Source organism: Lagopus leucura, unplaced genomic scaffold, assembly GCF_019238085.1.
Source record: "Lagopus leucura isolate 7727_CA_CO unplaced genomic scaffold, USGS_WTPT01 Super-Scaffold_73, whole genome shotgun sequence".
In the NCBI taxonomy this organism is placed as follows: Eukaryota; Metazoa; Chordata; class Aves; order Galliformes; family Phasianidae; genus Lagopus; species Lagopus leucura.
This window is the reverse complement of record NW_024962252.1, coordinates 94,183,426-94,211,188: the sequence shown is the minus strand read 5'-3', so window position 1 is coordinate 94,211,188 and position 27,763 is coordinate 94,183,426. Positions and strand designations below refer to the sequence as shown.

The following is a 27,763-nucleotide window of genomic DNA, read 5'->3' as shown; positions in this document are numbered from 1 at the left end:
AAAAGAACAAAAAAACATTTTATTGAAAATTTCTAAGAGAACACAAGAAATGGGAGCTAAAGCAGGAACCTGGCAAAGAATGGGTGCAGAATTTTAGTTTTTTAACAGTTACAATTCAAGAAAAAAAAATAAGGCTACATAAATCCATATGAAACACTATAGCACATAAAAACTATAAGACAAGAAAATGGTACTTCTTGCAATCAATTGAAAAAAAAAAAAAAACTACTTCAAGAGCTGCATCCTGTTCTCACATCTTTCATGGTGTAACTTTTGTTCTGGAAATGATTTCATTCACGAAACTGTTGTTCTTTGCCAACACATCAGCTCTCAGCTGCTTCAGCTTGGTTTTGATGTCTTCTTCTGACATATCTGTCAGGGGCAATGCTTTCACTTGACAGAGAAAATCCTGAATGATCTTTTCGCCTTCCTACAACAGAGTGAGGGGAAGGAGGGGAAAAAGAAAACAGAAAGAATTGTTACGCTGCAAGCAGGATATTTCCAAATTACACCAAAAATATAAGGTCCTGTTCAGCATCAGGAGCTTTTCACAGACAAAACCACATTATTTTTGCACTTGCTATTATGTATAATTCAGTTATACTGTTTTTGGGAGTTCTTTCCCCATTCTGTCCATGAGCAAAAACTATGAGTTGATTGACAGAGACTAATTTTAACACTGATAGCTCCTATACATGTTTCACATTGAATTCCATCATGTAACCACATCAGGAAAAGATTGCTAGAGCAGTCATTGCTTGGGAGAGGCCATGTTACTTTTTGGATGAACTGTAAATCCGAATCAACATTTCCATATGCAAAAAGATAGAGCAAACTGTTACCAAGCAACTGGAGAGTGGCTGTCACCACTGAGAAGAGATGGTAATTAAGCTTCATGCATATGCTTTTACACAAATAGGCGAAGGACAACTTCTAAACAGTTTGATTAGTGAGAACAAACATGTCAATGGACAGTGTTCAGGATTCCTGTATCAGAAACAATTTGGCCAGAACACAGATTTCTGCTTGGTCCTCTGTGTTTTCTACGGTAATACGAAGCATTTGTACTTTGATTTTAATATTTAGAACTGAGGCAGAATGCTTTCAGTGCAGAAGTCTCCAAAGCACTTGGAAATATAATAGCACGGCTGTCTCCTTGAACGTGATGTGAACAAAGGCAGACAAATTGTGTGGAGAAGAAAGACCTCCAACGCTATGTGCCTCCACAGTTTATGATCTATTATTTACTATCAAATACATTATGAACTGTCAAAGAATAAAACATGACACTGTATTTGTCAGAGCATTTGCCACACCTGTTTAATTTATAATCACTTTAAAATCATGCAGCCAGATCCAACTGAACTGCAAAATACTTCACTGTGATACCTCGCAAGTTGGCATGTTGGTCACAGTGCTGCTGATGCAGTTGGAGGGAACTTCCTAACACCTGCTGGCAGGACAAACCAGAGATCATTGGCCAGTAACATAAGATTCTTACTGAGCCAAGAACAGGTGTGGACCACCAGAACTGAAAATGAAGGAGCAGCCTCTGCCTAAAGCAAAGTGTTTTTAAATGTACAAAGTGCTTACAGAAGATCAGCACTTCGAGGCTTCCACATAATGGAGCGTTACCAAGGCTGCAATTGTTCTATAAAAATGATAAAGGAGTTACAAGGCCGCCAAGTTCTCAGGCCAGAACTGAGATCTGTTACCAGATTCTATATGCTTCTGTTAGGAAAGGCACAGACAGCCTATCAGGAAAAGGCAAAGCAAGTAGTTGGACAGCATGTGCTTTGGGGAAATCTGAGTCCTAAAGCTATTTTCCTCAGGCTACCCCATGTAAACAAATGGGAAAAAAAATGCTGTTAGTAAACCTCTCTTTCTCTGTAGCATTTCTTGGCTGCTGGCTCTCCTTCAGATTCCTTGGGCCTGCCAATGTCTTGAAACTCCTCCAGCTCCAGTGCTTTCTCTCTTGCCCTTTCTATCACATGTTTTGGGAAAGCTGCCAACTCTGCTACATGTATTCCAAAACTCTGGTCACAAACACCTGGGCGGAGAGAAAAACAACCTGTGAAGAATTCTCAAGAAACAACTGGCCTACACTGAGATTATACAAACCAATATGTAATAATTTTTCATTCTGAAGGAGCACGTGTGTGATGTGTGGTTTGGTTTTCACAGTACTCTTTGCATTTCATTTCTGGGCTATATATGATATGATAACAGATTAAGAATATGCTCTCATTAAACTAAGATCTCTTAGAACAGTAACTGCAGAGCTACAGAAGTCCTTGGAGGAGAAAGGGAAAACGCTCTCCAGGCTGAACAAATTTCCCTTTAGCACATGAATGAAAGTGAACAATATTTTTTTTTAAATTAAAGTGCTTCAGCACAATGTGTGGAAAATAATCATCTGCACCGTTTATAAAAAGATACAAGAAGTGCATTGAGACACATATATAAAGATGCTCTGGTGCTTTCTCAATCCTCCTCCTCCTCCTCTGCGTCAGCACCACACAGCTTCCCAGCTTCCAGGAAGAGTTTAATTATATCAAAACCTTTCATCTCTAAGTTTACACTTACTTCAATTAATACCCTGTTCATCAGACTGGGTTGAGAAGGAAAGTTTTCACACTTGCTCACAATATGTCAATTATACACGGTTACATAAAACCATTTTCACTTCAGTATCAAAAGCCATTCTTTTATATCACCATCGTTTTCACTGGCCACCCACAAATATTACTCTATCCTTTTAGTTCTGGTCTCCAGCAAAAAGCTATAATAAGTTAATTACACACTTTAAATGACAACTAATCATCTGCTAAATGCTGGGTAACTGAAAAAGAGGCAAAGAAAACAACAGTACTTAGACCTTTTCTGCTTCACTAACTGCACTCAGGTTTGTTTTGTTTTTTTAAAGAAAATTACTATTTTTAAGCAGACATTTGTTCTCTTGATTTTGCTTTAACAACACACATCTGCACAGACAAAGTTAGCTCCAGTTTCTGCTGATAAAATCCTGGAACTGAGGCTTGGAGGACTGTACCCAGTTTTTCTGTCACACAGGAAGAATGAAAAGCAGAAGGAAAATACTCATTTCCTTATCGTGCACTTTGGGTTTAGTTTTAGACATTGCAAATCAAATAAAAGCTGTTGTTTGTTTCAAAACACAACTGCATGCGAGCTGCCTCCTCTTACATCACTGCTCCAACAAAGTAATCCTTCCAAAAAAGAAAAAGCACAAAACTGAAATCAGAACCTTATACAAAAGGCAATTTGTATATCCAAATTATAATATACAATTATAATATACAAATACAATTCAGACCATGTATTTGAAGATGAAGATTTCATAACATCACATCTGATCTGATAGAGGTTTTAGCAGATACTACGCTCAGTAGCACATCCAAAAAACTGGACTAATGAAAAAACCCAACAAAACAACACTTCAAGCTCAAAGAAGAGACGTGAAGGACTAAAACTGGGAAAACTGTTCAAAGCAAAATATGAAACATGGCTTCTAGAAGGGGTGAATGAATATAGGTCAAAAAAAAGAAGGAGAGGACTGAAAAGCCAGGGCCACCAACTCAGACTGACCAGGAACAAAGTCTGTACATTGCCTAGAAAACTGCATGGGCAGAAAGGAGAACAGAGGCCATTTAAGATCTCAAAAGAGAGAGCCCACAAGGAGAGAGTTAAGAAAAGAAGACAGCAGCAAGATCTGAGATTCTCTGCTGAGCTTTAAGACAGCAGCACTTCTGGTTGTTCTTTTATTGCTCTTGCTCAGAGCAACCTCTTAGCTTTAGGGAACAGTGTCTGAAAGCTAATTGCAAGACTGCAACCAGAGGTGAATGTAAAATTAGCAGCAGTTCCACAAGTAATCGAAGGGCAACTATTATTCCATGGATTCAAAAGCAGAAGCAAGCTACTTGTTATGTTATTATAATGTCATTTCCTAAAAACTACAGCATGCAACTTTCCTAATACCAAACTACTGCACAAATTGAGCAATGACTTTCTTCAGTAAGTAACTCCAACAATAATGAAAAAAACATTATTGAAAAAATGCCAGCAGAGAAAAGCTGTATTCATTTCCTTTGAAAAAAAGAAAACATTCAAGGAGGATAAGTCCTTTCTGTAAATTTACAAAAAATAACTCAATTCCAAAAGGAATCTAGGAAAACAGAAAAAAACATTTTGGAGCCCTTCTTTCTGCCCTTGAAAAAGAGCAACTACAAAAGCATTAATTTGAGTGTGAGAAATAACACAGAACTCTTAACAGGTAACCATCACCATCACCAGCTGTGTTCAAAGCTGGCACAGAGCCCCTGCCATTCACATTACCTTGTTATCTATATTATTATAAAGAGCACGTTGGCATGTCCACTATAAAACCTAAGCTCGGAGTACTGCACATGAAATAACTTTTCGTGTTCCTTTCCACTAATATTTCTGCCTCCCTCTTTCAGGGAGGAATGAAGTCACCATTGTCGCCGTTGGTAGTCTTACCTGCCTTGACACGATACAGCATTGTCAGTGTGTCGTCACTGGTGAGAGCAGTAACATGTAGGTTATTTACTGTTGGAACTTGATCAGCAAGAGCTGTCAGTTCATGAAAGTGTGTAGCAAACATACAGAAAGCACAAATTTTGCTCGCAATGTATTCTGAAATAGCCCATGCCAAGCCAAAGCCATCGTAGGTCGAAGTTCCTCTTCCCAGCTCATCAATAATTATCAAAGAGTTTTCAGATGCTGTCCTAAAACAGAAAAGAATTAAGTTTGGGCAAAGCATAAACTCTGGATACTGGATTACCACAAATCATACTGTAGAGCACAACATCAGGCACAAGACAACAACAGTTTACATGAACATCATATGAATAAAGTACACGTAGTGTCACAAATTATTCCAAGTTAGAGCCTCTTTGGCCCACCTAGACTTTGGCCTCCTGGTAGCAGCTGCGTCTGAAGGCTGAAATAAATAGTAGGCTACTTCAAGAACTTGCAGCCCTACGGTAAAGGACTTGAGGCCTCAGATCCTAAAAGAAAATCTTAAGATGCTGAAAGAAAATGCTAAGATGTAACATTCTCAGAGCGCATCCTCTCCAATCAACACCAACCAGATGAAAGAAGTGCAGGACTTACCTAAGGATGGAAGCCGTTTCCAACATTTCAGCCATGAAAGTAGACACACCTTTCAGCTGACTGTCTCCAGCTCCTACACGAGCCAGGATACAATCCACAATGGTTATTTCTGCAGAGTCGCAGGGTACAAAGCACCCAATTTGGGCCATAAGAACAATGACTCCTGTCTGTCGGATGTATGTTGACTTTCCACCCATGTTAGGGCCTACAGAAGAAATTTTGCAAAGGAATTTAAAACCAGTATCTTTTACCATTCAACACTCCTTTTAAAGGAAAGCAGGCTATTGAAAAAAACAAAAACAAAAACCAACACATAAACTTACTCTTTTGTTGGGAGAAAAAAGACTTGTCTAACAGGTGCAGCTAGGAGGGCTACTACTACTAAGGGTTACTGTTTTGATAGGCATTCCTTTCTTTTCTTTCTTTTTTTTTTTTAAGAGAAGGGAAGAATGAAAGGTTTCATAAGTTTTGTGAGTTTTCAGAAGTGTAAGCAGTCATCTAAAATGCACGTCCATACCTAAAACTAACAAGCTTTCATTGTAAAGTCACCAGTATTGCTGCTTAAGAACAAAAATAATTTGCTTTTACTTCAAACAACAAACACTACTTGTCTGCAAAAATGAAGCAGTTCACTTAACAGACTGGGTTCAAGCTTTCTGGTGACTTAAATTACAATCTAAAGGGATTCTGAATCATCAAAAACATACATTTTGCAATTAGAACTTAACTGAAGCACAAATGAAATAAAAAGTGCTTTCCAAACAAACTGATAATTAAAACCAATTTTACGCTTTTGCAACCAGAAAAACAAGAGTGCTGCCATGCATTTATTCAGATTCTTAGTTTTTCTTTTTGATCATTTTAGAAGTGTTCATTAATCATTCTCTAATTTCAGATCTTTGCTACTCAGAATGTGTTAAGCATATCTGAATGGAAATTAAAATTCAATTAAATGTATAAACACTAAAAAGGTTTTCCTGTAGAGTAAAATTCTCTTAATTTCACCAGAGATTAGGAGGAGAAAAAAAAAAGTATGGTCATTAAAACATGCTTGGCATTTTAAATTGATGAGCACGGAACAAAGAAAACATTATCAAAGTGGGTGTTTAAAATCTTGCCTACAGCAGATGCCTACATGATGACTACAGTACAACTGATGCCTCATGGAATTTTCCAATTCACTTCAGTAGGGTTAGGCTCTCCAGCTCCTGAGGCTGTCTGGCTTGCGAAGGGACAGTCAGTAAAACAAAGAATACATGTATTAAGGATGAGTTTTCTTACTTCCTGATATCCCAGCAGCCTCCCTCTTCTTCCCAAATAACTATTTCTAAATTAGTGACCAACTTCTCAAATAGTGCACACCGTAATTACAGTCGTAACAACTCACTCCATGACTGGTAGTTTGGAAGATATCTTTATGTCCGTAAGCAGCAGGAATAGGACAAGAACTTTGTGGACAGATACATATATAGATATATATATATATAAAAATATATATAAGCAATGCTCACTCTTCATTATGTAGAATCATTGAATCTCCCAAACTGAAGGGACCCGTAAGGATCATCAGCACCAACTCTTTGCTCCATACAGCACCGCCCAAATATCAGACCATAGAACACATTCTTCCCAGTTAAATCTCAGCCCATGTAGAGACACATGAATAAGCTGCTCACCGCTCCCACTTTCTTGATTACAGCAATTATTCTAACATAGCTTTCCCCCTCCCTTCCCTTTTGTTTCAGAAGGCATCATTATTGGAAATACTTGAAACATTTAAAACCTAAGTATTAAGCGAAAAAAAGTAACATTTACCAGTAATAATGTGGAACATCTGCTTGCCCTTCTCAAATGTAACATCATTGGGGATGAAGGCCACCTCATCTTGCACTTCGATGCAAGGGTGCCTGGCACCTTTCAGCACAATCCTTCCTTGCCCCTTTTCCAGAATGACAGGACGAACATATGGCACTGGGGCTGCATTTGACACGTGAGCAAAACTGACAATTGCATCTAACTGAGCTATTACATCATTCATGGTCTGGATTGGCTCTGCATAACCTGTTTTTGATGACAGAGAGACAAATTCAACACAGTTAGAAATGTGAAAGAGGTGATGGACAGGGAGCTATAGAGGTGAAACATCTCACATCTGCAATAGGAATGCGTATATAGGAAGAGATGAGTATTGACCTGCAGAAAGAATCCTATCTGTAGGAAATGCATTCACTATTCCAACATTATTTCTTGAACTTGGCTAGGTATAGATCATTCAGAGGACTTCCAGTCACTTTCATTCAAGAATTACAAATTAATCCAGTCTTTTTAATTAGTCTGTCTTCACAGGAGGAAAAATGTGTTTTTTTCCCAAGACTTATACACTTGCAAGTCTGTTACTGCACATCACAAACCTTAAGCAGCAGCAAAATACTTTTTCTCAAACATACTTGGTATTTGCAGATGATGTACTGTGGCTACTTCTACTATATAATACTCAATTTCCACATATTATATGCATACAAACAAACTTAACTTTACCACCCACAAGCACCACTTGAAAATCACCAAGACACATACACTAAAAAAAGTCTTTTGCAGTATACTGGCAAGTTCCCTAAAAGGTCAAAGATTTCCAGTGTAACTTACAATGAAATACAATGAAATCTTCTTGCATTCTCTTAAAAAGTGCTTTCCTATCTATAATACATTTGGCCTTTGCTTCATATTAATTAGTGCTTTCACTTTCCACTTCTCCTTTCAAAGACCTGAGACCTGTTCGGCTGGATCTTGTGCCGCTGGGAGACATAGTATTTACAGAATCCTCCTGACTGACATTCCCTGGTGTGTCTTCTCCTTTTGGAAAAGGATGGCAAAGAATACCCTACAGGTAGGCAATCTTAGAACAAAATACAGGAAAACTAAGGAAAACAATAGTTGTTTATTGTGCCATATAATCAGTGATTAATTTGTTCTTCTGTGGCATAATATTCTTTCTTCACCATCCTTCACAGCCCTGAGGTCTCTCAGTTCCTTTGTTTTTTTGCCCATTCTGCCTCCTACTGTTAGGGTGGGGATGCCTACAGTCAGGGAGGGAAGAGGATGACAGATGTGGCCTCTATGGATCTATTTTTGTCCCTGTTATGGGAGAAGCATTTGCATGTGCCCCATCACTGCTTATCTGTAGCAATTCCAGGGAAAGGTCTGACCATAAGACAACGTATTTCACACTTTCAACAACAGACTAAAGGCCCCAAACAATTTTTTCACATTCTTTAGGGAAGGTTAAGGTCCTTCTCTGCAGAAGGGCTTACAGAGTGACAGCAATGCTGCTCCTCCCAGCATTCCAGACTGCCATGCATATCAACAACAACATATTCACCTGAAGCAATGTTAATAATTTCCTTAACAATTGCATCCTGAGCCTCTTCGTACTCTTCTCTGTTCTTTATGTAATCCTCATTGATGGCACTCAGCTTGCTGTGAACAAAATGGCAACATTTAGAGGTTGTCATGTCCTCTGCCCTCTGGCCACCTCCCAATAAACTCACTTCTCTAATGGTAACTCCAGCAGTAACTGCTACAGCTGAAGTCACAGTTTCATTGTCTGTCTGAAACAGACCATGTATTAATTGCTGCTGTTTTAACCACTCCATACAGGAAGCAGATACAGACAAACTTGTCTCCAGTCTGAAGTCCATCTGGTGGTTGATTAGTAGCAGCATTTTTGGGGGTTGATACTATTTATGCCTCGATTTACACCCTGGATGACGGAACTGAACACACTTTCAAATGCATTCTCAGCAGTGCTGTGAGAACCATGTTAAGATCAGCCGCCACTACGCTGTGGGACAGGGCTGCCTTTCCTTGGGTTAGACCAGAGAAGCAGGTGGACAAGAATTTCAAAACACAGGCAAATACAAAGTCCTGCATGTGGGATGAATAACTCCATGTCAGAGAACAGACCAAGTGTGGTCCAGATGCCTACAAAACAGCTTTACATAAAAGAGCTGGAGATACAGGGAAGGAAGCGTGCTTTTTCAATTTGGAAAGGAGAGGCATCAAATTCTTGCAGGTGCAGAGAAAAAGAATGATACTAAACACTCAAATCACAACGTAAATTCTCATTACATGTGATAAGGAGGCATTAAGCACTGAAGCTCATGTCCCTACAGGTTATGAAAGGTGCTTGAAGAACAGACAAATGGACGCAACATTGAGCCACCTCATTTAACTGCGAGATTGCATCTAGCTTCAAAGGTGACTCTGTTCTAATAGAGGGAATGGACCAGCTAAACTCAAGAGATCCTCTTAAGTTTCATAGCTTCATAGAATAGAATAACAGAACATCCTGAATTGAAGGGAACCACAATGATCAGTGAGTCCAACCCTGGGCTCCACACAGCACCACCCAAACCCTATGACTGAGAGTGCTGTCCAAACTCTCCCCGAGCTTACAGAACCTCAGGCCACAAGTCCAATACTTAAGACCAACAGAGATTACAGCATAATTTGGAAAAGATAATTACCAACAAAACTGCTGCATGTCATATTTGGTGATAAGCACAAATAGCTCTTATTTCAGCTTGTAAAAGCGTCTGTATAAACACTCACACTGAATGCAATTACACGGGTAGGTGCAGCTAAAACAGATAAATTAGCCAAAGTCAGATGAACAAAAATAGCTAACAGTTGGCAAAGAAAATGAGGAATGCAGGCATGTGCTTTTAACAGACACTGCATGACTTCTCCTCAGTCTCGCTCAATGTATCAATCTGTGAGCCAACCGAAAAGGTGAAAATTCAGCCACTCAAGATGTACAAGAAACTGCTTAGTGGAAAAGCTAGAGAGGAATAACTGCTTCTTTTGCACCAGGCTCAACCAGTATTACCTCATACCTGTTTGTAAATTTCACACCATTCTTCTGTGTATCAGTTATCTTGTACTTTGAATTGTTCCTAAGAACCTTTTCCTCCTTGCAAGTAATTCGAAAGTGGTGTCCAAACTGTGAATTTGACTCCAGTTTGATACTTTTACCAGCTTCCAAACCTTTTAGAGGAAAAGACAAAACAACAGATACTATTATCAAAATCCTTTTGGTTGTGCTGTTTCTGCTCAATAATCCCAGTTCACAGCCTCTCCAACACGCTCTTCAGTACACTTGTTCTGGTTCTGTACATACATGAGAAATACCTACACCTAATAGAATTTTACTGTCTCCTTCCCTGCTCTTACCTTTGATACGCCCTCAAACTGCATATGGAAATGAGGTGCACCATTACTGTACTGCTACATATTCCCCAGAAAAATGAAAACCATTCACAGCATGCTGCAAGGACATTCTGCTTGCTGTTGTAAACACAGCGTGTACAGCCTTGTGATTCTTTTATTAACACATACTATTGCTGGTGGGATTTCTCATCCTTACACAGCCTTGCCTTTCCTTCTTTATATCTAGGTATCATGTTTAAATATATAAATTAAGCCTAGAAAACTCTGGGCTTAATTAAGAATGAGATGAGCTGCACGCAGTATACTGCAACATCGAAATATTCTGTAATACTATCCTAAAAAAAAGCCAAGTCGTAGCCCTGCAATATCTCAGTTGCCATTAGACAACACTGTAACAATTAAAGTCACTCCAAACTAAGGAAAATGATAAATAGAACAACAGAAACATCCCCTACCTAGTTACTCTAAGCCAGTTTTCATCACTTGGTCTCAAAATAATTAAATAAGGAGGTAAGAAATAAAGGTACTTCCATCCCCTACCAAGCTCTTTGGCTGCACTCTTTAATAAGGTCTGCATGTTTTCTTCCAGCTCATTCATCTTCTCTCGCAATTCTGTCAGGTTGGGATCAAAAGAAGCCTTTACAAGGAACTCATGATTCTCCACCTAGGGGGAAAAACGAAAAAACGATTTGTTCAAGTGAGGTGGCAATAAAAGGAATAATCTCCTTCACTGCCTACCTTCTCTGCATTTCACTCAGCCTGCTATTTTGGTTGTGGTTTTGCTGCATGCCAACACACTGCAGTGATGTTCTCCAGCTGCTTAACCAGATATGTGGCCTCCACACATTTATGTGATTTTAGAGATCCCTCTGAATCCTGCGGACATTGTGAAAGCAGCACAAACAAATTCATTCCCTGTTACGGCCCTGTTGATAGATCTGTTACTTCTATTGCCTTCATATCTCTGCAAAAAGAACAGCTATGAATATTTGTGACAGAACGTACAGCAGAACATTCCTGCTTTTATAGGGCAGATCCTGGTTCTGAAACAGAAAGGATAGGCTGAAAATGCCAAGAATGCCAAGCCTTGTCATGACAGGTCAGACTAATAACCCAGAACTGATGACAGTCTGATACCTGGATATGTTCATTATGTGAAATAAGTAAATCTCGGTTCCAAGTGCTTCTCCATTTAATGAGGTGACAGTAAATGATTCGCAGACTCCGGTGCTATGTTGAGCTAGCTAATTAATTTGAAAAGCAAGTCCTTCTGTGAAGGGCCGTGCTCTTAGAGCTAAAATCAAAATGCTGCCTAACAAAAGCAATAACAAATTCTGAAGTTGTCCCAACTTGAGGTGAAGGTTGGAGCAGATCATTTTTCACAGCCCCTCATGGATCTAAGAAATACAGGAATGGAAGTGACTGTTTCTCAACTTTATATTTTTTTAAACAGCTAGGTAAATGAATAACCACATCCCACACTTTCTGAACTCAGATGTTTCTTTTTATATTAGAATGCTTACCCTGAATAGATTCCTGGCATAATGTAGTTGCTATGACAACCTGTCCTTCAATCACACTCAGAACAGAGCTCAGCGTTTTGTATGAATACCCAAACATCTAAGAGAAACTGAAAGCCAAACGTTCAAGTTTGAAGATTCCTACGCAGAAGGTTCACTCTTCACAAAACCAATGTTGGTTTACCTGTAGCCATTTCAATTGATCCCAGTATCTCGAAGGAAAAACAACCACAAATTCAACAACAGGTCCTAGGGGCCTTGGTTAAAAATAACTGACTCTCTAACCTATGTAGAAGAACGACAAAATATTATTTAAGCTAAAGTTGAAAAGAAATGTGAAGAGCTGGGCGAATGCTGAAACAACTGCTTGTTTTAAAGAATACAGAGTTCCATCAACAGATGGTCTGTAACTAGTAGATAGCTATAAATGTCTGCATTAGCATACATGATCAATTACAGCCACGCGTCAGTCGAGCAGCCTTAACGAGTATAAAACACAGGTGATGAACACAGCACAAAGAAAGGAAAAAGTGTTCTTTCGCTTGAAAAAAATGCACGCTCAAATTTTTTTAAGGTCGGTGTAGTTTTCCAAAGTGCAACCAATTGCTGTTCCGACCCTTGGCACGCCGTCAGGTAGAGCTCATCTTTCTACAGTCAGCACACATTGACATTTATGACAATCCTAAAAGCCCCCCAAGTTTTCCAAAATGACTGAAGCATCTCGTCAGCAACAAACACGAAGCAGGTGTCTGAGCAAGCAGATGAAATAGCAACACTAGAAAAATGAGTGCGTTTTGAGTGCATCGCTCCAGTTCTCCAACAAAGATGATAAACTGCACCAAAAACTTTGGCACTGTTTCACTTTCAGTAACCAGACTGCCAAAAACAAGAAGTGTTCAGTCCTATACAACAACAAACCATTCATCTGTACCTATCCCTTCTTTCTGGTACAGATTAATGCTCCTTTCTTTGGCCAGTTTTCCTCTGGAACAGAAACCAGTTTTGCTTGCAGAATGAGTCCTATCTGCAGTAATGTTTTATAAGTGCAGATGAGAGGCTAAATTAATTTCAGTGGCTTTTTCTCTATCAAGAAACTTCTTTACACTGCAAAGTAAACTTCATCTTTGTATCGAGGTCAGTCATTTTCCAAACAAACTTAATTATGAAGACTCTCTCACCACACAAAAGCATGTCTCCTGAACTCGACAAAGCAGAGAAATATGTAAGCAGCTGTGGCTACATCCTAGATTTGAGACATCACAGTAACACTGAAATTATGAGGGAAAAAAAGCAAAAAAGTGGCAAAGTAACTTCCCCACTTGTAATATTGATGAGGTCTCTGAAAACAAGTTCCAGCATCCATGTAACCAAAGCACTTTTTCATTGGCCACATAGTTAGGATATTCCACTGTAAAGATTAATGACTCCTCACACATGCCATGACTAATCTAACAGTAACAACTTACACAGACGATCAATTAATTTACTGAGTGTGGAGCAGATTGAGAAGTTCAATAAGAAATTTTAATAGCAAAGTAAACCTGTTCATCCATGCCAGCTCATACCTTATCCATATCCAATGTTGTTTCTATCATCTCCAGAAATTTTGAGAAGTCGGAGTGGATGTCATTAAGAGGTGTTATAAACACTGCCAATAACAACATCTGGTGAGCTCCTGTTAAGAACACGGGAAATTATTCACAATATTTCACAACTTCACCAGAATTCATGTACCCAAGATAAACAGCACAACTACAGAGCTGAATGTTTTTTATTTTAAACTTGAAACATTTCTACAGTCAGCTAGGCAGCAAAAAGAAATATGGAAATCAACACTGTTCTACCAAGGGAAAATAAAAAAAAAGCAAAATGACTTAAATTTGTCATTTTCATTGGACAAAAAATATATACAAATTATAAAAAGAACATGGTGCAAAAGAAAAACTAAAATGGAGTATAGCTTTACTGAAAGTGGATTGTGCCACTTTCTGTGTACCATGAAGTCTGTCTGTCAGTCTTTGAGACAAAAAGAAACCCACAGACCTCATCTGGACTTCTCAATAGTGTGTCACACAAGATGCTAAAATACAAGATTCATGATTATACAGAGATTAAAAGGCAGATAAAGAGGACACCCATGACTTGCAAAAGATGAATGAGTTGGAAAGATATTAGCAGTACTGTTCCTCCAGGGCTTGTACAGGCATTAATCTTTTGAAGATGTGAGCATTAATGATATTAACATACAAACAAAAGAAAGTTGCTTATGAAATTCACTAATATATGCAGTGTGGAAGATAACAGAGGAAACTGGAGAAAATAAATCAAAAACATAAGTAAACGTCCTTGAAAACAGAGCTAGCAGAAACAAAGCAAAGTTTACTAGTAAGTTTCAGTGTAGTTACAGACAAAAAAGTGCTCTGAGTAAGGAAATAATCCACTGGAAATGGTAAGGAATGTAGAACAACGGTACAACAGTCAAGGAATGACCAGCACTACAGTGCATAATAAAAAAACAGGTATTTCCCAAAGCAATGAGGAGGTATTCATAAGATACTGTATATAACACAGTAAAAGTCCACCCAGAACACAGCACACAAATCCTGTATCCTGCATATTTGCAGGCTTAAAATTGAGTGTCAGTCTGAAATGAGAAGGAAGGTGCTTTGGCAGTTCTTAAAGATAGACGTCTAAGTACCTAGATTTTATGCCCAGCAATCTGAGTAATGAGCAACTGCTTCCTTTCGCCAGCAACAGCAAAATGATTTGATGACTCAGTGTCCTTTCCTGTCTTATGCAGGTTTCTTATGTCTAAAAAATAAAAAATGGCCTTCACTCAGTACCCCACTCCTCAGCTTTCATCATCCATTAAAACAAACATCTCAACAAAGCAATGCTTCGTGCTGGGTGAAAGGCAATCATTGCTAATCACTCCGTGGTGCAGCTGCAGATGTATAGCTGCAATAAAAGGAAGACATTCCACCTATTTCAAATTATTTTAGATACACTAGTGATGAATGCCCTACTAAGGCAGACTGATTCTGTATAATGTGTAGAAGAACAGAACCTCTTGCAGTCTTGGAATTCATGCATACAGTGAGCTTAGTGGTTTTCTCTCAAAGCTTGTAAAATCTGACTGTTTTCATACCTCAGTGTTAAGACAAAGAAACTCTACTGATCCAAATGACACCTAATAGAAAGAGATAAAGACAGGAAGAGAGCATTTTGAAACGCTGATGATGGAAATCCAAGAGCTCCACACCAAGGCACAACCAAGCAGTCTGTACGAAAAAGCCAAAGGGAGAACACGACTAAGCCAACTCAGTGCAGCACGGCCCTTGTATCAAAATATGTACTGAGGTTTTTATGTATTTTATTTATCTATCAGTTCTTCCACAGTTTTAAGATATTAACTGCTTTTGGAAGAAACAGGCAGTATCCAAAAAATACACTTAGTTCCTGATGAGTTTTTTAGAAGAGTCATTATTTGAAGTCAGAAACATACAGTACAGAAAAGTGCCAGGTACTGGATAACCTCACTCAGTGTCTGCTCAAATAGAGTAAGGGAGTATTTGTAACCATACCACTTCAAAAATTCTTAATCTTTAGGGTTTCAGTGCTTGATTTGTACAAAGGGATTGTCAACTTAGTGGCCTTCTATAAAAATATGAATTCTAGTAGGCTAGGACAGCTGTTGCTGTATTGAAGCACATTCCTCTTACGCTGATACCATCTTATCTTGCATCTTCTTGGTAACATCCAGAAAAGAAAATAGTAACCTTTGTATTTTGTAGGGTTGTCTGTCATAGCATTGAGCTTCCTACCACTGAAGATCAGTAGAAAGCCTGCCACGTTATTCTCCACGGCAGGAAAACTTCACTACTTCAAAAAACAAAATGCTCTTCAAATGATACCACTGCAGCTTAAACAAAACAAAAAAATATTGTAGTTACAACTCAAAACATATTTGACAATTGTGTCTTCAAAAAAAAAAACAACCATCGTATTGTATGAAGAGTTATCTTAACTGTAAGACATGTTAGACACAAGGAAGAGCTTTTTCTCTCAGAGAGTGGTCAGGCACTGCAATGGCTGCCCAGGGAGGTGGTGGAGTCGCCGTCCCTGGCAGTGCTCAAGAGGCATCTGGATGAGGAGCTGTGAGATCTAGTTTAGTGCTTGTGGTGGCAATGGCGATGGGAGGATTGGACTAGATGATCTTATAGGTGGTTTCCAACCTTGTGATTCTATGATTCAGTGATTCTATGATACACAAACATGCACGTGGTAGTGCATACTTAGATATCTTAGATACTTAGAGATAAGCCACTGCCAAAGACTACAGCACCCAGCACTCAACAGTCTGTTTTGTTTTTAGGTACCTACTGGTATTTTCCAGCACAGTTCCAATTTAAATGCCTTAAGCTTTACTCCTGCAATAGAAGCATATGGGATAAAACGTAATCTTTGGAAATCTATACACTATTCCTTGGCAGTCTCAACGCGTTATAAAACACTGAAAACAGGGAGTAGCATTACCTTCATATTTTTCTAGTGCTTGGACAACATTAGGCAGTTGGTTAATAGCTTGATACATCCGGTAACAGTCCTGTAAGGTTGCTGCTTGTCTCTGAAACCTCTTTGCTAGCCGGTTAAGATCTGGGAAGCGGCGCAGAAGGTCTTCTTGAAGGCCCTGACGCAGTTCAGTATCTGCCACAAAGGCTTCAACCAAATTCAACCTAAGTAAGATTTAATGAGATGTAAGGGTGAGCATGACGTGGTATGCAATTCTTTTACATCTGCCATTACAACAACAACGGTTATAAGGAAGTTTCGGTCTCAGCAAGGATACTCGCACTGTATCACGCTCTGTGAATTTTACAGCTGGGCATCTAATGAACAGCACTGAAGTGAAACCATTTCAAACTGCCAACATCTGTTCAGTAGGTATTTCAAAGCTCAGAATCTACTTGGAAATTAATCTTCCCTTGCATCATAAAAGTCAATGATCAAAATCTTACTCACTGCTCTATCCAACCACTTGGCCTGTATTTTGCTTTTCACGAGCTCACATTTTTGGCTTTTTTTTTTAGTTGTGCTTTTTTACATCATACACAAACAAACCTCTTTCATCCCACAATTCTCAGCTTGTTCAACAGCCTCCTGCAAAAGAACTTGTGAAAGGCATTTTAACTACCTAATTTATTCATATTTTTTGCCTTTGTCCACTACAATGACAGGTTCAAAGAGTTCAGATCTGCATGACACAATTTTCCTCTACCAAACCTATGCTAATTAGACTAACATCTCATGACCTTCCTAGCACTGTTCTATTTTCCCCTCCTGTATTTGCCAGCCATACGCATAAGGTTGACAGGTTCATGTTCATTTTGCAGAACAGGTTCCCATAAAGTAGGAATACATACAAGGCTGCTGAAGAGCTATGTTAAGGTAACACAAGCCACATCTAATGCTCACAAGTAATAAAGATATCAAGGGGAAGGGCTTTTTTGTAATACAAAGTTTATGGCTTAGTAAACAAAGAAAACATGGGAAGAAATCAAAGCAAAATGAAATCCCTGTTTCAAGACAGTTAGCTGTTCAAATGTGCAAATTCAAAATCTCAGGTGATATAAATCAAAACCAACACCAGTAGTACATACAGGAACAAGAACACTTCTAGGACTGCTCCAAAAAAGGACTGGATGGTTTTTATCAGTTTTTGATACTTGGATCCATACATGAATCCATAAGATATCACTACTGCAGAGCAATAATTCAAAATCCCAAGTTCTGCCAGATGTTTTCATGGGAAATAACTGAATTAACACAAGGAAGAAAATATGTTAATAACAAAATCAAATGAGCAATGCACTATTTCATGGGAGAAGCTCAGCTATTACTTTTAAAGAACATCTTGAAGGTTTAACTCCTCGTCCCCAGCCACAGAACAGTAGAGCATTCTAAAGAGCTCACACTCTCCACCTGCTGAAGTCTTCCTATGACTGCAGAATAAGATCAGCTTTCCTGTTTAAGTGTTCAAGCTAACTATAGTCACTTTTATCAGAGAAATGCCACTTAGAAAAGAAGGATATTAAGGATATTCGTGGACATACTGAAAGAATCCAGCAGAGGGCCACCAAGACCATCAGGGACCAAGGAGAACCTCTCCTGTGAGGAGAATCTGAGAAAGCTGAGGCTGTTCAGCATGGAGGAGGCTGGGGAGGAACCATCCACATCTATAAAACATGAGGAAAAGGTACAAAGATAACAGAGCCAGGCTCTGCTCAGCTGCACCCTGTGCCAGGGCAAGAAGCAATGGGCACAAACGGGAACACAAGAGGTTCTGTCTAAGCATCAGGATTGTGCTGGGGGGGGTGACTGAGTATAGGAACAGATACACAGAGGTGCTGAAGAGTCTTCATCCTTGGAGATGCTCTAATGCAGGTTCTGGGCAACCTGCTTTGCCTGAGCAGGGGGTTGGACCAGATGACCTCCAGAGGTCATTTTCAATCAAAGTCGTTCTACAATTCCTTAATCAAACACAGATTTCAAGCAAAATGTAATTACTGCAGTAATCATCCACCTTCTTTTGACAGGTTGAGAGCAAAACAATAGTATGACAGCAACACAATCACTTTTCCCTAAAGAAGAAATAAAAATAGCAATTTGATCATTTCTTGCACAAAGATCTGAAAACTGATTTGACATTTTTAACCAAGTTTCAGTTTAGTTTTGATTTCACTTGAGCCCCAAAATTCAGATGCAAGAGAAAGTAACTAAAAGCTTAATCCTTGTATTTACTATGCACCAAGCAATGGCTGTCAGGATGGAGTGAGAGAGCTGAAAGTACCAACAGAGAGATACTGTGACAACCAATGCCACCTAAGAGATACAGATTTACGGTACTGATTGCTGATCCTTGACCTAGAAGACAAATGATACCAACAACATGAAGAATACAAACAGCTTTTATGCCCTCCTTCAGCTCAAATAGCAATGCAGTCTTTCCCATACGTGAAGGTGTCATGAAAGAAATCTTTGTTTTTATTTACATCCTCATATTCTCTTCAGACAAGAAAACTAAAAGTAAATTTCTATCAGTGGAAGAATCTAAACTTTGTATTTGCTTTCAAATGCCTCAGATTTTGATGGAAATTTCTTCCTGAAGAAGTGACATGCCTCACATGTGCTCGACTTGCAGAGCTTTTAAGTTTCTAGGCAGTACTCACTGTCAACCTGTTTTAGCAGCAAAAATAAATGAAAGGACAGGCAGTCTAAAAGTAGTTTTGAAAGTAGTAACCGTAGTTGAAGGAAATAGAGAGCATTAAAGAAGTGCTGAGAGCTTCAAGTTAAAACATTTTACTAGTGAACTCAGAAGCTGTGACTTACAGAATGACAAAAGGGATGTTTTTCTAACATTCTAGAGGCTTATTGGAAAGCCAGTGCCATTTACATTATCACTAAATGACAGCTTCTTTCATGCAAAACACTTATTGCACCATGACATGCATGACAAAAATCAAATCACACTCCTGTCTTACAGTTAGCTCAGGTTCAACCTGTGTTCCAGAATTGTCTCTGCAGGCACTAAAGGCACTCCCAATGTTTAGTTAAAGTGTGTTTTAATTAAGTTGTTTAGACAAACCTCCAAGCTGGTCACATTCTCCCCTCCCTTAGCAAGGATGCAGGCCACTAATTGAACTGCCTGAAATCAGTTTGCTGCTCTAGACAAGTACTGACCTGCACTTGCAAAAGTAGTGAAGGTCCTTTCAAAGATAACCAAAATGACTGAAGCAACACAGACTGCCTGCAGTACTTTGCAGGAGCAGCTGTAGGTTAAAAAAGAACACAAAAATAGTGAAAACCTATCACAGACCAACTGATGTGGGAAGGGAATTCAAGGCCTGTAGTCCCAGCTCTCACTCAAAAGGGCTGATATCAGTTGAATGGAATCCTACATTTGTGCTGTGTGCAAACACAAGATATGTTTTATTTTTCTGAATGAAATGATGTTCACATTCAGCATATTTTTTTTTCCTCAAGATTGAACAGAAAGAATGCTACTTAATGCTCTCCCACATATCTCAAACTTTCCAATATCTAAAAAATAAACAAAACATAGTGAAGTTGCTTTCTGTACTTCACTACAATCATTACCCAATAAATCCTATTCAGAATATGATCTGCACTTTCTGTCTCTGAAGGTACCTTTTAATTTCAGAGATATGCTGACTCCAAGAGACAGGAGGCTCCATCTGAACAGCCATCTGAAGTCGCTGCATGGTGAAAGCAAGGCTGGACTGTGCATACCTGGGAAACCAGCCAGACACAGGCAGAACACCATGCTTTTCAAGACAGACAAGAACCAGAACCCTCTATTCTCTTTGCTCTGGCTAGAAGCTGTTTGAGGAGGTAAACATTATGTTATCTAAAACATATGCACTACATACATTAATTTGTGATGCTACCATATCCTGTATTGATGGTTAATATGGATTAGTGACATAACATCCAGTTCTACTTATCCATAAATACCCTAACACACTGCAAGTTAAAAACCACTGAAAGTTAATCCATTTAGCTCCAAAAGATGACTTGCACCATCTACAGGTCTTAGCAGGGGGTTACAAGAGTCTGACTCCAAAGGTTTTGGAATTAACTGCCAGGCATCCAACTCTGGATAACCAAAACAACAGGCTTACTCCAATAAAAAGTCATCTAACATCAGTCAAATCTATGTGGTTTAGACTAGTTTGATGAGAGGTGTGCATCAGTGTTAAGTGGAGTGCTTTAACACATTCAAGCTAAGAAATAATCAGGAACCCATCTAGATGACAAAAGAACCACTGTTTTTCTATCTGGACCAAAAGTCAGGGTGTTTTCTTCTCAAACTATTTATATGCTCTAAATTATAGCATGTTGAAATTCTGAATTCTTAAATTCAGAAATAGAAAACCACCCTGTAACCACAAATCTCTCAAAAGGTGTTTGAACTTGTAAATTCCTCTTATCAGTTCCACTAATGGTTTGTCTTATTATGTTTGCTCCTTATATTTAAATAAGTGCAGCCCTACACACTCTGAACAGCATTAAGATTGGGAGGGTAGTACATCAGCAGCTTTTGAGCAAAATGCACTGCTTTTATCTGCAGGCATTCAGACTGTGGCACAGCAATGCTGCTGAGTGAAGTGAAAGGTATGACTGTGTGTCCATAAGCACAACAGACTAAAACTAACTACATTTCATGAAGCACAAGCCAGCTGATTTGGTGGCTACATGAGGTACAGGAGGCTATCAATGAACTCTTTCAAACTCAGTAACGGAATCCATCAACCTTTGCAAGCTTCACTGATAGCTTAATGCTACTGAAGTGCTCCCTTCCTTCTTTAAATGCAGCTTTTGCTAAATATAGCCAACATTAACCATACAGAAGTCACATTTTCTGTCTACTGCCTCAACTTCATAAACAAAACATCATCTTTCTTCCAGACTTGCAGGACTTTTGGCACACAATAACGATCAAACAAAACTGTCAGAAAAGTTTAGATTTCCAACATTTCCTTTGTTACAAGAAAACCACAAATGGGAGTAACTCACTTCAAAATCTTAAAATCAAGTTAACTGTATAATTAATGTTGGCATGGATTTTAGGATCCAAAACTGACAGTAGAACATCCTGGGCATGTAATCAAGAAGTAATGATGAAAGCTTACTAACGCATGCAAAATTAAGATACAGCATTCGTTCAACCTGGGGACAAATACTTCCCAGGCTAGAAACATTTTAAAACATGTTTGGATCAAGTCACTAGGCATCATTCTGCAAATTACTTGAAAACACACACAGAAATATAAAATTATACAAATCTAGAAAGAACATTTGTGTGTCCAAGCTGAAATTTCTTTTGTGGTGTTACTGATCCATGTTAAAGCCCAACAACATAGCCAGAAATACCTGCACTGCCTTATCTGAAATACAAGACTGACAACGTATCAAAGTTAAATTCAATTTTCTGGTTTATTCTGCTTTTTAAAGAAACAAACGGACTTCGAAATGCACTAACTTACCACTTACTTGAGCTGTACAATGTTTGTGTTTAGGTGATAGAGGACAGCTATATTTAACATGAGCTGTTTTGTGGGCTTTCTTTGTGTGGAGAATAACACAAAATTAGCATATACACTCTGGGAGAGTAAGACGTTTGTAGTTTCCCTTCCTGAAGGACTGAGAACTATCCGTTCCATCTCAGCAGTGAGTTGTCAAATGCTGAAAAGCTTCGTACTGACTGATGCTGCTCTATGCTGGTAGGGCTGACATGGGCGACAGGCAGCAGTGTGAAACAGCAAGGAAGATGAAGACCATATGTGGGCCACAGTATCCGCACAAGATACGGTAAGAGTGCCTTGTTTCATACTAAGGGATTTAGCTTCTAGAAATACAAAGAGATCACTACTGCTTAATTTCTTTTTTCATGAAACTGGACATGGCATCAAGATACAGTGTGAAGTTAGAAAGCAGCACCTTAGCCTATAGCATGAGTCATCTGACCTTATTATACTATACTATACATATTATACAACCTAAAAGGTTGTAATTGTAAATTATCTAACAGTCAGTAAGCATCTCATTGAGCAGACTTTCTGTTCTGTCGAATGACAATAGAGTATAGTGCACAAAAACTCCAGCCACCATTTCTAGCAAGTGAAAAACTGATTTCTTGGTTGTAGTATTTTGCTTAAGGAAAAGGGACCTTCTATAAGACAGTTACAACTTGCATAAAGTCCAGCAAATGCAACAATTTTACCTTTCTTCAATTCTATTCTTGTCCATAAGCGGCTGTTTGATCCACTGATTAACCAGTCTTTGTCCTTGAGGGGTTCTGCATTTGTTTAGTAAACCAGCCAGAGACTGTGTATTATTAGCATTTTCCACAGAACTCTGGAAAGGAAAAGAGTTAAGTTTACTGACACCCACTGACTGGCAGTCCAGTTCACTGCTTAAAAACAGATCCATCTTTTCTGTATGAGACCCAGCACCATCAAAGAAGGTGCCGCATTAAGGCAGCTGCACTGCTTCCTGGAACATACCTACTCATTGGGTAGCATATTCTTTGAATAGGAGGAGTGGAAACATATCTAGATACTTGCTAGTTTGCCCTTTGTAAGGTGAAAAAACAAGGATCCCATCCATTAAATAAAAAAAAAAAGCAGAATAAGACTATTCATACTACGGCTTACCATAGTTTAGTACTGCTTTTGGCTTAATATTAATTGCACTCAAGAGAGCCTTATGGTCATTTTTCTAGGATTTCTGCTTGGTTGTTTTGCACAAACAGTTGGGAAGCAAAAAAATCGTGTTTAACACTGACAAATAACAAATGACCTTGTTTCAACTCACAACTCTGAAATTAAAACCTCAGTCACTTTCTACGCCAGAATGCCTGCAATTAAAACAGTGTGTAGGGATTTAACCAGCAACAGATCTGGATGTCTGTAAATAGCTGGAACGTAGAACTAGCACTACAAGAGGACACTCAGCAAGAGGGTATATTGATGGTTTAACCTCCAGATAATTTAGAGTGTATTTTATTCATACCTTCAGTGTTCTGGACAGAATAGTATATTAAAAACTCCTGAATCCAAGAAAGCACCACAAATAACCTACCCCAGCACATACAGTTTTGTATAATCAACTGCATCTGCTGCATCATCAGAACTTCACCTACATACTTCACACATTCAGACTTCTCCAAAAATGGCATGACTGTAGAAATTATTTTGGAGTTCCCTGTCACACCACACAACTACTGAACTCAACTCATGCTCCATCCCCCAAACCTGCTCCTGCCACTGAGGATGTGAACTGCTCTGACTACAACCAAGGAAACCTAATGCCCTCTCTCCACTGCCTAGCCAACTCCTCAGCAGCTGCAAGCAGGTTATCTCCAAGGCACTTCCCATTCTGCATTCTACATCTTCCTGCCACTCTTATGATCTTCTCTTCTGCATTCAAAGGCAAACAAGGGAACAAAACTGAACAAAGAGTGTTAACAGTTGCGAACTGTTTAAAACATACAAAACATGAGAGTAACTGAAAACAAAGCTAAAAAAGCAGAAGCTGACGTTATCAGGATGTGGGAAGCTGTGACTGTTAATCAAGCAGCTAAACAAGTATATTGCAAAACACAGATCAACCCAAGCATGCATTTCTTACCTGGAACAGGTTGAGTGCTTGGACAGCTGCATTGTCTAGAACCATATACTGACTGAGATCAAAAGTAGTCAGTTCGAATTGTCCAAAGTTAGAGTCATCTGACAGCAACTCCAAAAACTTGATAACGGCTGACAAAGATGAAACAGCAACCTGAAGATTAAAAAAAACAAAGAAAGAAAAGAAAAACACTGACCACCACATATTCTAGTTAGAAATATTCCTGAACCGTGGAGCATTTGATAATAAAGAAAATTACTAGAAATAGTCAAGCAAAGTCTCTGAGCTATGACAATTTCAACAGGGTTACAGGAGATTCATCACTTTTTTCTAGGGCACTACAGCTTCTTTCTAGGTAGGTGTAAGAAGAACAAACGAGATACTTGCTTAATCTGATAAACAAAGATGTGAAGAGCACGCCACGCCAACTTGCCAAAGCTCTTATCAGGACATTTCTGGCCCAGGAACAGAAACAAGTTATAGCAGATAGATATCATGTATCATTTGAGGACATGGTTTCATGGTTACAGACAGACAGAGCAAGGATCTGATCTGGCTCACTGTAAGACCTTACACATGTTAATGCCAGCACAAAAGACAGTGAGTGTGATTACTGACTTGTTTGGTTATAAAGACTTCCAACAATTTTAAGCTGTTATGAAATCACACATTAGGGTAGAATAACTCAGAGGATGCCCATTGCAAAGGTATAATGAAAGGTGTTTTAAGATAAATTTAAATATGTTTCCTCTTAAGTAAATTAACTGTTTGTAGTTGACTTAAGAGAACAAACATGCTCAGCTGATATTCAGGCACTACATATCATATCATATCATATCATATCATATCATATCATATCATAGAATGGCTTGGGTTGGAAGGGGACCTCAAGGATCATCAAGCTCCAACCTCCCCACTGCAGGCAGGGCCACCAACCTCCACATTTAATACTAGACCAGGCTGCCCAGAGCCCCACCCAACCTGGCCTTGAACACCTCCAGGGACAGGGCAACACACATCATATAACTGAGCTGTCAGATGATGTAAATCACAATAGCATTAGCATAAACAGCACTCTGTTTCCAAATATGAGTTTTCCCATTATGCAAAATAATCAAAGGATTATATTTCAGCCCTTAGGTAGATTGATTATGAATAGGAAGCACTTCTTGTTAGCAATCAATTTGTTTACCAGAGTTTACTACTTGAAAGTGATACATGATATCTCACATTCTTCCAGGACTCCTGGACACAAAGACTCATGCAGAGCAGAACTGCTAAGGGCTTCAGCAAGAATGCAGTTTAACACAATGCATACCCTCAGAGGTATGGGAATCCAGCACACAACAGGGTCAGGAAGGGTAGAGATCATCTTACAACAGGTGCACACACTACTCTGCTTCTGAAACAACAGGGGCACATCAAACAGTGCTCTGGGCTCACCTGCTTTTCCATCTCTGGCAATGCTGCACTGTTCATTTGTTCTCCTTTTCTGGATTTTAACAAGCGATTGAGATCCTGAACAATATCCTTTGTCGTGAAATCTGCCTTCTTTCTATCTGTAATCAGGATTCCTCCTCTCTGAATGACCTGTTTGCCATAAAATACAGTCACCAATTAATTTCAGTTTTCATTGGACAGCTGCTCATCACCTAGAAGCACACCCTGAGAGAACTGCTGCCCTTACCTGCCGCAGTTTCCCCATCTCTCCTGCAGTGTCTCCTCCTGGCAGCACACACTCCTTCGGTCCTAGCTGAACCAGCAGGGCTTCAAGGTTTGAGAACTGATCGTTATCTGGGAACTCACAGACGCTCAGTTTTCTCAGCGTAGTATCCACATACCCTACTCCTATTACTCTTTGTCCATCAGCAGAAGACAGCTTCACCCCCACAACCCCGATGGCCATTGACATATCATTGTTGGCAAAGAGAACTTCCTCAAACTGGGCAAGATTTCCCGGAGAACCCTGTATGCAGGAGAAATGAAGTTTTAAAAAGGTGTCAACACAGGATACACTTGTTAAAACCGAACAAAACAAAGAAGAATTGGTAAGAACAGACCATTAATACAAAACACAGCTTTTTAAACCATTTAAACATCATCTACAGAAAGTGAACTACCTCAGGCTTCTTCAGACCTGCAGCCTATGGCAAGGACACAGGATGAGCTCCTCCAGCAGCTGATAGCACAGCAACATACAACCAACTGCACAACTTACCATCACACCACCAGAGGCAGTCACTGAAACTCCAAACTGAGGGATGCAGGAGTCATTTCTTTATCCCCTTCCCTCTTACCATCATAAAGAAAGGTAGAAAATTGTACCTTGTATGCTAAATACCAGTCGTTCTCTTTGACAGATTTACTCCCTGCTTTATTCTTGTAAACTTCCACTCTGTAATGACGAACCAGCAGCAAATCTCTCACAAAAGATTCAAAGTTCATTTTACTGAGCACAACACTCTCCAGTTTCTGATTTCCTATGGAAAGAAAAGAAGAGGGAGGGGAAGGGGGACTTGTAAGATGCTTGAATGCGTTCATCATGTTTGTTCTCTGTAATTGACTCCCCCCAAGTTAGAATTTACAGCCTTCAGAACTGATGTTCGTCTGATACTGAAGATCACATAAAACCCTTGAAACGACACAAACCCGAAACGTTTCATTATTCACATTAGACATGAAGAAAGCTTTCAATCAGAGACACCAGATAATGCTGTTGTGGAATGTTTTGAAACCAAAGCTTGAAGGACCCAGGCTTCCATCTCTGAACTGAGCAGCACTGAACATAACGCAGAAATGGGGCCCATACACGTTTCCTAGTCTGGGAGGTATTCCAAACCCCAGCCTTGACACTGTCACACTTTCTAAGATCTTTGCAGCTTTCTTCTTATGCAGCAGCCCATCACTCACGCCAAGAAGCGCAAAGCATATTCCAGTGCCATTCTCTTTCTATTGCCACTGCATAGAAAAAGTTTCACTCATCACGAACCGGTTCCAATCAAGTTTATTAAGTATAAGCTCTGCAATATTATGCTACTTGAGATGAACGATAACAGCAAGGTTTGCCTCTTCTGACAAAGTCTTACATCTGATGTCTGCAAGCTCTACCTCTGCATACCAAAAGATTATTAACAAAAAGGAGCAAGAGGCAGATAGAGAAAATCTTGAGCAATGCGTAATTATACGTTATACCCTGCTGCAGTCCATCGTGAGTCAATCACGTACGAACAGGCGATTCGCACACGTGAACGTCACCATTGCAACCCAACGAACCACCCGCACTCGAGCAGTACAGAAACACAGAATCACAGAGGTTGGAAAAGACCCCCGGGATCTGCAGCCCGCAGCACAACGCCGCTCCTTCCTCCCGCCGCGCCCCACGAGCCGCCCGCCGCCCCAGCCCCGCACGCACCTGGCGCGCCCGCCAGCTGCCGGATGACGGCCCGCGTACGGAACAGCTCGCGGGCGGCCAGCCGCGCGTCCGCGCCATGGACCGAGTAGTAGTCGCCGCGCTCGAAGAAGCGCACGGTGGTGTCCGGTTTCTCAAGCAGGGAGAGCACCGCGCGCACGAAGCCCGCCTCGGCCCCCGCGCCCTCCGGCCACACCGCTTCCCGCGGCGCCTCGGCCGCCATGCTACCGCCTCCCGCCAT

At 39.7% G+C, this 27,763-nt stretch overlaps 1 protein-coding gene across 1 annotated transcript; it reads right to left on the bottom strand.

The window, feature by feature from the left end:
• On the bottom strand, positions 1 to 27,763 carry MSH2 (mutS homolog 2). Its single transcript, XM_042888623.1, has 16 exons — positions 27,526 to 27,763; positions 26,439 to 26,593; positions 25,801 to 26,079; positions 25,557 to 25,703; positions 24,117 to 24,266; positions 22,708 to 22,841; positions 16,440 to 16,639; positions 13,469 to 13,578; positions 10,924 to 11,047; positions 10,050 to 10,200; positions 8,534 to 8,631; positions 6,970 to 7,215; positions 5,155 to 5,359; positions 4,519 to 4,766; positions 1,878 to 2,050; positions 1 to 430 (listed from the first exon to the last, which is right to left on the bottom strand). Exons 1-16 carry the CDS (start codon positions 27,761 to 27,763, stop codon positions 260 to 262), a joined length of 2,829 nt encoding a protein of 942 aa, XP_042744557.1. The 3' UTR covers positions 1 to 259.

Bases quoted from the DNA above. Each gene is read 5' to 3' on its own strand.
- MSH2 (XM_042888623.1), bottom strand. From the start codon at position 27,763: ATGGCGGGAGGCGGTAGCATGGCGGCCGAGGCGCCGCGGGAAGCGGTG. The intron at 26,080-26,438 runs GTACAATTTTCT...TCCTGCATACAG, and splicing joins ACTGGTATTTAGCATACAAG to GGTTCTCCGGGAAATCTTGC. The intron at 10,201-10,923 runs GTAGGGGATGGA...TTCCTCTAAAAG, and splicing joins GAGTGCAGCCAAAGAGCTTG to GTTTGGAAGCTGGTAAAAGT.